The 11,572-nt window shown below is 40.2% G+C and overlaps 1 protein-coding gene across 4 annotated transcripts; it reads left to right on the forward strand.

Moving 5' to 3' along the window:
* On the forward strand, nucleotides 1–11,247 carry LOC141703399 (uncharacterized). Of its 4 annotated transcripts, XM_074506943.1 has the most exons (12): nucleotides 39–153; nucleotides 279–326; nucleotides 416–554; nucleotides 632–760; nucleotides 898–1,198; nucleotides 1,343–1,461; nucleotides 1,579–1,711; nucleotides 2,039–2,115; nucleotides 2,559–2,756; nucleotides 10,020–10,101; nucleotides 10,181–10,563; nucleotides 10,639–11,247. In XM_074506943.1, the coding sequence occupies exons 3-12, from the start codon at nucleotides 441–443 to the stop codon at nucleotides 11,185–11,187; spliced, it is 2,085 nt and encodes a 694-aa protein (XP_074363044.1). In that variant the 5' UTR covers nucleotides 39–153; nucleotides 279–326; nucleotides 416–440; the 3' UTR covers nucleotides 11,188–11,247. The 4 variants fall into 4 exon arrangements, with proteins under 4 accessions (XP_074363045.1, XP_074363046.1, XP_074363043.1 ...); XM_074506944.1 differs by lacking the exon at nucleotides 279–326 and having other exon boundaries at nucleotides 1–153; nucleotides 462–554; nucleotides 10,639–11,244; XM_074506945.1 differs by lacking the exon at nucleotides 279–326 and having other exon boundaries at nucleotides 6–153; nucleotides 465–554.
* The last annotated feature ends 325 nt before the right edge of the window (nucleotides 11,248–11,572 follow it).

Here is an 11,572-nt window from a genome sequence, read left to right on the forward strand (position 1 = left end):
ATATTTACAGGAAAAAGCCTTCAAAAGAGGTCCCGGAGAAGGGGAGGGGACTGGTTTTAAACCTAGCTTTGGCTCAACTGCGTTGACAGCGAAATCCAATTTCAGTTAGGGGTTTAATTGGTTCTTAGCCACCTCCAGATGGAAAATGAGCAGGTACATCCCCCCAACCCAATCCAATCACTTCATTTCTATCTCTTGTTTTCTACAGTAGTTTCCTACTAATTTTTACCAATTTTGTTAATTACGATTGTATTATACTACTCACTATCTGCTTTCAGTTTAAGGTTTCATCAGCCTCTACTGCTTCAGTAATGCTAGCTGGGCTCTTGTGCATTTTTTCTTTACTCATACAATTCACTTAATTAATTTAAAATTAATTTCAACCTAGGCTCTAGCCCCCCCTCTCAAGCCTTATTCAAGTTTGAGCCATTAGACTGAAAATGCTGATGATTTATATGCAGCAGCAGCAGCAGTATGTGACTACTAATCACGATGACGGACATTCTTTACTTCTTAAGTTATCCGAAAATGATCCCCTATTTCACAAAAAGAAGGTTTACAAGTCCCCCTACATTCCTTCGTATTAAGTGTATATCCAGTTGCTCTTTCCTTATTATAATTCATTCTACAGAAACTACTTCAACTTCTGGGTATTAGTCCCGATGAATGCATACATCTCAAAGCCCCTTATACTGCTGTCGTGTTGAATTCCGTATTGGATCAATTGCTTCAAAAGGCAAGAATCATGACCTTTAATGAGGTATGTTTGTTTCTAACCTGACAGCCTTTTAGACTCTCAACATTTTTAATTTGTCGTTATAGTTGTTGCTGTAAATCGCTTCAAATTTATTGGAGCTGGCTACTTGGAATACTAAAAGCTGATGCATGTTGCTACAGGTAGACCTTTACTTTGATGCAACTGATGTCATTCAATTGGTGAAGTTTAACAACCCCAGGAATGAGCTGGAAGCTCTACACTCAGTCCTGTTGCTTATTGATAATTCTATCTTGAGTGCTAAACACTTGCGGGTAGATGTACTGCAAGATTTACGCGAGATGATCCTTGACAAGATCAATGCGTTGGGGAATAAAATTAGACAGGATACTGTACTTGCACAAAATGTTAGCTGTGATAAGGAGACTTGTTTATTACAATGGGGTGAAGGTGCAGGTGTTCAAACAAAGCTGGACATTGCTTGTAAGTTTTTCATTGTGATAACATTGTTGTCTCACCAGTGAACTCGTCAAACTAATTTTACAGATAAATTATGTGTTAAGTTGGGAAAAGTTGCTAATTTTTTAATTTTTAATGTTTACTGCCATGACATTATTTGCTTTATAGATGTTGAAGGAGCTGGAAGGGGCGCAATAGCCAGAGAAAATCTAAAAGCAGGAGACATTGCTTTGGAGATCCCTGTTACTGTTATTATCTCGGAGGAGGCCGTGCATAAATCAGACATGGTACACTTTATCCTAGAAGAATCATGTAACCTAAAGCATCCAATCAATATGTCAAGTATCTTTATTCCAACAGTTTAATGACCATTCCTTGTTATAAATCCTTTTTCCTGGTTGCAGTTTCCTATATTGGAAAAATTCGAAGGCATTACCTCTGAAACAATGTTGTTATTATGGAGTATGAAGGAGAAGCACAACCGTGACTCAAATTTTAAATTCTACTTTGACGCACTTCCTGCTGTATTTAATACAGGTCGGTATTTTGTTGTCAATTTCCTTATACGTGCATCTTGTTATTATTTTTAATGATGTACTTTATTGTTATTTTATCGTCCTTCAAAATGCTTCAAAGCCATTCAAGGGAACTGTAACAAGATAAAGAATTGAACACATACTCTATAATACTCTGTATAGATGCTTCTGCCTACACGGCTACACCTTATCTGAAACATGTGCTATCTTTTTCCTTATTCTATTATGTTTTCGTTGGCATCAGGTGAAAAGATGGAAAGCCTGAAAATAAAGGAAATAATAGGGCTTTCTTGTATTAAGCAAAGTGTGATTCTACTCTAAATTGCAGGCTTGAGCTTTGGAGTTGATGCATTATTGGAGTTAGATGGAACCTTGTTACTAGAAGAAATAGTGCAAGCTAAAGAGGTAGTCAACTCTTTCAATCCCCTTTTTCTTGTCAAAATTTAAACAATACTTTAAGGTAGAAAATTAATGTTCCAGATCTAGGTATGTGTTATGTGTGGTTACTGTGTGCAAATTTTACATTTTAACAAGGGCTGAGTGGATCTGGAATCCTAGATAAAGTATCATTCTCCTCTCTTTATAAAACTAAGGTCAAAGCCTCAAAAAAATTGTGTGGCTTGAAGCGCTATGTATATAAAATAAGTGGATTCCCTTGGTCATAAACTGTACTTGGTTATTATTCTTAGTACTTTATAACAACTGTATTCTTGTGACATTCATGATCTTGAGGAGAGGATAAAAGAACGGATTACTATCTTTAGCCTAGATAATTTTGACTATCTTATCTTGAATCAAAGGATTACCAATTCGCTATCTTATATATTTGTGCATTTATATTTTCGCAGCACTTGCGCTCTCAATATGACGAGTTATTTCCTGCACTTTACCATGATCATCCTGATATATTTCCTCCAGACTTATACACATGGGAACACTTCTTATGGGCGTGTGAGCTGTGGTATTCTAACAGCATGAAAGTTGTGTTCCCTGATGAAAGATTTCAAACGTGCTTAGTTCCTGTTGCAGGCTTTCTCAATCATTCGGTTTGTCTCAATTTTGCTTCAGTTGTCGTAATTTTCAATCCCGTTTATAATTTGAAACTTCCTACCTAATAGTTAAGATAGTTACATCCTAGATGTTTTCAGAGGTATGAACAGTTAAATATTGGGTATTATGGGCTATATACTGACATTAGAGTCAGGACTTATGAATGAGCATAGTCTTGGCATCTTGCATGTGATTGACCAAATGAAACATTTTGCAGTAGATGATTTCTATTTGTGATGGAAGGGAAGCCATAAAGCAATCACTTGAATATTAAAATTTAACAAAAGGTTATATATATATATATATACATATATATATATATAGATACAATGCCTAATTTAGTGCCTGTATTGAATGGTTACTACAATTGTGACCAACTTACATAGTCTGTTTATTTTTGAAATTTTTAATTTGGATCATCTTCTTAGTTACCCGGACTCTTCATCTTGCTTCGATTACCCGTGTCGGACACTCGACACTCGGACATGGATATAGACACTTGGACACTTATTTTAGGCAGAAAACATGTAAATTTTTCAGAATATTACCGAGTCCGACACTTGGATACGAACCCGTGTCTGACACCCATACCCGAGTCCGGGTAACATAGATCATCTTTGTTACTACTAATCATTCTGCCATAGACTGGATGAATCTAAATCTGATTAATGCACAATAATTCAATCGAACAAGGAATACTGAGAACAGATGCTTCTATTAAGTTAATAAGTAGCAAATATGACTCGATCTAGCAAATTGCAAGCGACTCTACTAGACCTCGCCTTCCAACGCTCGAGAGGTTGGAGCTCTCCCAAGTAAGTAATACTCAATACTAATGTCTGGATACCTAATTTCTCCCCCTTTGCTCCTATAACTCCAGCTCCTGTAGCTCTTTTCCTAAATTACCCTTACTCATATCTTGTTGGACAGTTTTGCCCTTCCTCCCTTTTCTAGCATAAGTCCACAACACAGGGGTCTGGTGTTGGTTTATTGCATTACCCCGGACCCAAACTTCAACCTTGTCCTCAAGGCGGAATGCAGGAAACCTCTGCTGCACCAAGTCAACATCCTCCCAGGTGGCTTCCCATTGCGGCATGTCTTTCCACTTAAGCAACACCTCTCTTCCTTGTTCTTTTCCTGGGCCCTGGCGCACACCTATGACCATTTCAGGTTCACCTTCCATAACCAAATCTGCAGTCAAGTGCGGAAGAATAGTTGATGTTGCTGGGACTGTACCAACACATTTCTTAAGTTGTGAGATGTGAAACACATTGTGTATTTTAGACGATGCTGGAAGCTCTAATTTGTATGCGACTTGTCCAATTCGTTGAATCACTAGAAATGGCCCATAATAGCGTGGAGCAAGTTTGTTGTGGCTTCGGTGAGCTAAGACCGCTGTCGATAAGGATATAGTTAAGAACACCAATTCCCCCGCTTAAAACTCCAGTTCCCTTCGTTTAGCATCTTCTTGAACCTTCATACGTTGCTGGGCTTTACTGAGGTGCCCTTTTAAATCATCTAATAGTGCATCACGCTCTATTAGTTGTTCCTCTAGTGATGCCACTGCTGTCTTCCCAGGTTCCCACTGCTGCCATACAAGGCTTGAAACGGAGAGTATTAAATAGATGTATGCACATCAGTATTATACCAGTATTCTGCCCAATGGAGCCAGTCTGCCCAGTTTTTTGGTTGCCCATTGATGAAACATCGAAGGTAGTTTTCCAATGTCTTATTGACCACTTCAGGTTGCCCGTCCGATTGCGGATGATAGGCAGTGCTGCAATGAAGCAACGAGCCCCGAACTCGGAATATCTCTCGCCAGAATAAACTCATGAAAATTCTATCTCGATCTGAGACTATGGTGGAAGGGTAGCCATGTAATCGAACAATTTCCTTTGTAAAAATCTCAGCTACAGATGGGGCGGTAAACGGATGTTTAAGACCAATAAAGTGCCCATATTTCGTTAATCTGTCCACGACAACTAACACTGTATACTATCGATCCCTTTGGATCTTGGCAAACCTTCAACGAAATCTAATGAAGTATCTTCCCACACACGACTCGTAATGGGGAGGGGTTGCAATAATCCAGCCGGTGTAAGCGAAGATGTTTTATGTTGGAAAATTTGGGGCAAACTTGACAGGCTTGTACATACTTCGCTATTGTAATGTGCATTCCAGTCCAGAACCACTCCTGGCCATTCTTTGATACGTTTTAAACTCGCCTGAATGGCCACCCGTGGGAGAGTCATGGTATTCTTTTAACAGGTAATCTACCAGCACTGATTTCTAAGGCACCACTATACGTCCCTTATATCGTAGCACCCTATGTTCGAGGGTATATCCTTGTGGAGGTGTCTGCCCTGCTTCAATACATTTTCGGAGCTGGTTGAGCTGCTTGTCAGCTTCAATGAGTTGCTATATTTTCTCCCATTCTAACCCACAAACCGAAACCAGTCCCCAACTCCGTCATGCCTACAAATTCCCGAGTAGGGCTGAGCATTCGGTCGGTTCGGTCCAAAACCGGACCGAACCGAATAGACCGAAAAACCGAATAGTCATTTTTTCTTGGACCGAACCGGACCGAAGTTATATTATGGACCGGACCGAACCGAAATAATTTGGTTCGGTCCGGTTTTGGACCGAATAGACCGAAAAAATTTTCAAAAAGAAAATTGCATTAAAAATTAAATCATAAATTATAAAATTTAAAATATAATTAAAGTATTGTGCTATGTAGAGTTCTAATAGTTCATGAATATAATTAAAAATTAAAAATTATGATTATAATTTTTAAGATATATGTAAAATGTTTATAATATGAAAATATAGCATTTATCATTTGGTCTATTCGGTCTATTCGGTCCGGACCGAAATATTTGTTAAAAGAACCGAACCGAATTTTATTTCGGTCTATTCGGTCCGGACCGAATAGACCGAATTTCTGAAAAAAATAGGACCGAACCGAACCGAATTAGCACGGTTCGGTTCGGTTTTTCGGTTTCGGTTGGGTTTTGCTCAGCCCTATTCCCGAGGGAGAGCATCAGCGACTCTATTTACAACCCCGGGTTTATATCGAATATCAAAATTATACCCCATAAGCTTGCTTTCTCAACGTTGATACTCCGAACCTACCTCCCGTTGTTCCATTAAAAATTTCAAACTTTGCCGGTCGTTGCAAATCTCAAACTTCCGACTCAACAAAAAATGTCTCCATTTTTTAACCGCCAAAACAATTGTCATGAGTTTTTTTTCATAAATTGATCTCATTCGAGCTCTCGGACCAAGGACTTCACTAAAGAAGGCTATGGGATGTTTTTTTTGCATAAGGACAGCCCCCATGCCAAACCTCGAGGCATCAGCCTCAACAGTAAATGGGATCGAAAAGTTCGGTATTGATAACACCGGAGTCGACACCATTGCGGCTTTCAGATTTTCGAAGGCTTGTGTGGCAGCAGTACACCAACTGAAATTATCTTTCTTTAGTTGTTCTGTCAATGGCAAGGCAATATTGGCGTAACCCTGTATGAACTTCCGATATTATCTGGTAAGTCCCAAAAAACCCTTTAACTCCTTAAGGCTGCCCGGTACATGCCAACTCAACATAGCTTGGATTTTTTCATTATCTACCGCCACGCCTTCATGAGAGATAACATGCCCCAAATACGCGATTTTATCCTTCCCAAATTTACATTTCTTCCCATTCGCGTAAAAGGAGTTTTGCTGCAGAATTTCTAACACCAATTTCACATGCTCAAATTAAAATGGTCTTGCTCACTCGGGCTATAAATTAAAATGTTGTCAAAAAATACTAGCACGCACTTGCGAAGTAAAGGCTTGAATGTCTCATTCATTGTTCCTTGAAAAGTTGCAGGGGCATTGGTTAACCCGAATGACATCACCAAGAATTCGTAGAGTCCTTCATGGGAAATGCCGTTTTTGGTGTATCCTTTGCCTTCATTCTAATTTGGTGATACCCGGATTTGAGATCAATTTTGGAGTAAACCCGTGATCCATGGAGCTCGTCTAACAACTCGTCAATGATGGAAATAGGAAATTTATTCGGGATGGTGACCTTATTAAGTGCCCGGTAGTCAACACAAAATCTCCACGAGCCATTTTTCTTTGTAATCAACAACACCGGGCTTGAGAATGGACTGTTTGAGACCTGAATTATCCCTTCCAGTAGCATATTCTTGATTAAATGCTCAATTTCGTCCTCTTGTACCTGTGGGTAATGATAGGGACGCACGTTTACCGGGTCAACCCCTTCTTTCAGTACTATGCAGTGCTCCTGGGTTCGTTTAGGTGGAAGTCTACTTGGTATGTCGAACACTTGTTGGTATTTTTGTAACACAGGTTCCCCTGCTACCGGAAGAGTTCCATTATTGCACTCATTGTTGTCCAATCTGGAGATCATATTTAATTCCATAAGGAAGCCCCCTGTTATGGATAAAAAGCTAAGGTTATTATTTGCTGTATTTATTACTAAGATTCGGGAGCTCAAGGCCTTTAATGGCTGCTCTCGTGTTTCGTGACTCAATCTGCCTTTACGAGATGCCTACGTATCTCTGTGAATTAGAGAATCAAGCCAAAAAACGTAGTTCTGATTGGTGGGGGTGAGACCCCTTATATAGATGTTGGGAGTCCTTGAATTGGACTTGGTATAGGAGACTTGGTGGGCAAGTCTCATAATTAGAATGGACTTTGGAGTCCTAGGTAGTAGGAAACTGATTCCTTATCCTTTTAGGTCCCCTTGAGGCTAATCTCCAAGAATTTATATCCTTATCGGGACTCTTTTCAACATCTGATTTGTCCCTTATTAATTAATTACGAAATTAATTAATAATCAGGGCTTTTGGGCCTTTTTTATTCCATAAAGCCTGATCTGGTCCATCAGGCTTAACCTTTCTGGTCTGAGTATCATATATCTTTTTATTGGGCCTAGCAGCCCACAGCTGGTACAATTAATGCAGTATTTAATTATACAATCATAATTTATTTATCCCTATAATTTGCCCCCCAACTTTTGGGAAACATTGATTAGGTTTCGCAGAAGTTAAGTCTATTCGTTCCCTTACAGGGTTTCGTTTTTCCGTAAAGTGTGGAGCGACCTACACATTTACAATGAATTTTTCCTTTTATTCAGGAATTATCTTAATTTCCAGGAATTTTTCCCTTATTTTCTGGATTTTTCCCTAATTTCATGGGATTTATCCTTAATTTCTGGATTTTTCCCTAATTTCCTGGGATTTATCCTTAATTTTCTGGATTTTCCCTAATTTTCTGGGATTTTTCCTTAATTTTCTGGATTTTTCCCTAATTTTCTGGGATTTATCCTTAATTTCTGGATTTTCCCCTAATTTTCTGAAAATATTAGTATTTTTCAGAAATTATTTAAGGAATTTCCTTATTTTTCTGTAATTTTCCAGGATTTTTTCCCTCCCTTTTTTTTTTTTTTTTTTTTTCTTTTTCTTTTTCTCTTTTTTTTTTTTTTTTTTTTTATGCAGATTTCGACCAGGAATCCATTCGACCAGGATCCTGGTCGAATTAACCTCCATATTGCCCTGGTCGACAGGATTTCGGGTAGGATGGTTTCGATCAGGAATCTTGGTCGAATTTCGGCCAGGATTTCTTCCTAATTTTTTTTTTTTTTATATATATTCGAGCAGAGAATTTTCGGTCAGGATTTTGGGTCGGAATTCCTTGCTTTGACCGAATTAGCCACCTTTTGTTGCCCAGATCGACGTAAGTTCGGGCAGGATCCATTCGACCAGGATCTTGTCTTGATTTCTAGTCGAATGAGTCTTAATTCAGGTCGAATTAAGCTTATTTTTCAGCCCTGATCGACAAGATTTCGACCTCAGGAGCTTCGATCAGGATTCCTTTGTGTTTCCTGGTCGAATTGGTCTTGAATTAACTTCTTGCATATATTTCTGTAATTTGGATTTGGGCCCTTAAACCTGGGCTGTATTCTTTTGGGCCATCCCCTTTTTTGGTTTATAACCTGGGCCCATTTCAACTGGGTTTTGTATTTTTAACTAATTGGGCCCTTTTCTGGGCTGGTTTTATTGGGCTGACCTTGGGGCCCACTATCTTTATTAATCCTGGGCCTGAAAAAATTATTTTGGGCCTCAAATAGGGCTTTTTGTATTTGGGCCTTGGTACTGGGCCTTGGGTTTTTCAAGATTTTTCTAGAATTGGGCCTCATTTCTGAGCCCAAATTCCAAATTCTTCTAAGGTTATTCTGGATTCTTCCAGATTCTTCAAAAAAATTCAAATTTCTCTTAATTTTTCCAGGGATTTTCTGGATAATTCCAGAACCTTCTTATTTTTGGGCTCAAATGGGCTTTTTTGAGGCCCAAATCCCCTTCTTCTTGGCTATAAAAAGGTGGGATGAGGGTGTGTTTCCTCACACCTCTCATTTCACTTCTCCACTCCTCCTACAAATTTCTCCCTCTTCTCTTCCTTTAGTTTTTTTTTTTGGCCACTCCTCCCTTCAAGACTTTCAGGTTTTCTAGGCTTTACTAATGGCTGACAAGAATTCCGAGAGAGCGGCGAAGATTGCCTCAGCTTCAAAACGAGGTAAGGATATCGAGATCCGTTCTTCGTACATGTCTTTAATCGATATGATTAACACTAGGGGGGATGAATATCCCTCTACTGCACATCTCGATTCTTTTAATCATTGTAACACTTGGCACAACATTGATTTCAATAAACTAAATGCTCGTTATAACGTCCTTCCTCCTTTTAGATTAGTTCCAGTCTCTGGTGGTGACCGTACTTGCCACTGGAGACCCGACACTCTTTTCATTTACACAGATGCCCTTAATGCTGGGCTTAGGTTTCCTTTCCATCCTTTTATTCCTCATCTTTTGGCTGATCTACAAATTAACCCATGTCAGCTTCCTCCAAACGCCTGGAGGAATATTCTATGTTTTATGGTTTGTTGTCTTAGGGAGGGCTTTCCTCTTTCTGTAGCCGTTTTTAGGAAGGTCTTTCAGTGTTATAATAGTTCTTCCAATATCTGCGGCTGGGTCTATGTCAAGCAAAGGCCCAAAAGCAAACATATCTTTAACAGCGCCTCTATTCCTGATAATAATCAAAATTGGAGGAATAGTTTTGTTGGGTTACGTTGGGAGAATGGTGACTGGGGCACACTTTTTCGATCTTCCTTCGGGAAGGTCAGTGATGGTAGCCTCAAATCCATTCACTTAACTCCTGAAGAAACTATTATTTATAATGGGCTTACTCAGGATGATGGCACCACCACCAGCTGGACTCTCTTAGAGGAGTTTTCCCTGATTCATGTGGGACTATCCTCTGTTTCTCAACAGGGTATTTTTCTTCCCTTCTCAATTTTACTTCATTTCATGCATTATTAACGTCACTTATTTTGTCCTTTGCTTTGTTTCAGCTGCTAAGGAGATTAATGAGGACAATGTTCCCTTGGTTGAGGAAACAGCTAGGATGAAGAAAGCTCGGCTCGCAGGCCTAGACACCCGGGGAAAGGCCACGGAGCCTATCTTTTTGAAGAAGCACAAAGAGCCTATGGGGGAGGCTTCAACTGAAGGAGTTGGGGGCCATAGTGCTCCTATCACTGCTGCTGCCCCTACTGCTACTGCCACAGGCGCCTTCCAGCCTCTCTGGGGATTCCGTCGAGGGGACACCGTGGTTGGTTCCACGAAACATGCTTGGGATTGGTCCTACCATAGCGTGACTCCAAAGGACTTTACTGATGTGGTGGCCACCCCTGACCTTGAGAGGATTAAGCTCATGGGAGCCCAATCTATGGCTTCGGTATGCCTTCTCTCTTTTATCTTTCATTCTTGTAGCATTTTCTTGCCTTATACTTCGTTGATTGCTTTGTTTCAGTCTAACGCCTATTTTCAAGGCGCCGTGAGGCAAGCCGAGTCATGGAAGCGGGCTTCTGATAAGGCCGACAATGCCCTCAGGAGGCAACAGAAGAAGTATGCTACCCTGGAGAAGAAGCTCAAGCGCAAGGAAGAAGAACTCGGAGAGTCCAACGCCGAGCTAGTGGTACTTCGGGCGGAGAAGGATAAAGCTATAGACAACTATCTGGACTCGGAGGAGTTTGCCCAATCCATGAGGATTAGGGATGATTCAGTCTTTCCCGGGTTTTTTAGGACTGGTTGGGACACGGCCCTTGGGACCGTGAACGAGGCTTGTCCTGATATTAACCCGACGGACTATGTCTGCCCTGATGACGAGGCTTTGCTACAGAGGTTTCGTACCCGAGTAGTTGTCTCGGATCATGTTTCTCAGGATCCACTCCTTCCTCCTCCCGAGTCTTCTTCCAGACCAGCTGAGGACGATAGCTCTTCCTCCTCCGAGACGACAGAGACATCCAGCGAGAGCGGAGAGGACGATGATATGGATGCCGAGGGTACTTCAGCTCCTTAGAGCTTTTTCAGCCCTGCGTGGCTTGTTGTTTTTTATCCTATTTTCGAGACTTTATTTATCGAATTTTTGTAATATCTATCAGATCTATTTCATTTATCACCTTCTATGCTTGCATCCATGCATTTGATTTTTATTTGTTAGGCCACAAACATACTTTGAAGAACTCATGAATTTTGTAAAATTATCTGGGATTCGTCCCTTACACAAGTAATAATAAACTTCGTAATAAAACTAAAACATGTAAATCCTAAGCAAGCAAAGCTTCAAGGTGCTTTTCAACCTACTCGCCATCCTGACGAGAGAGAATCGTATCCGGCTGCCCTACACATAGTAAACCTTCAGGTTTTGTGCATGCCAAGTTCTCGGGACTTCAAATCCATCCATA

This window comes from Apium graveolens, unplaced genomic scaffold (assembly GCF_009905375.1).
Source record: "Apium graveolens cultivar Ventura unplaced genomic scaffold, ASM990537v1 ctg6609, whole genome shotgun sequence".
In the NCBI taxonomy this organism is placed as follows: Eukaryota; Viridiplantae; Streptophyta; class Magnoliopsida; order Apiales; family Apiaceae; genus Apium; species Apium graveolens.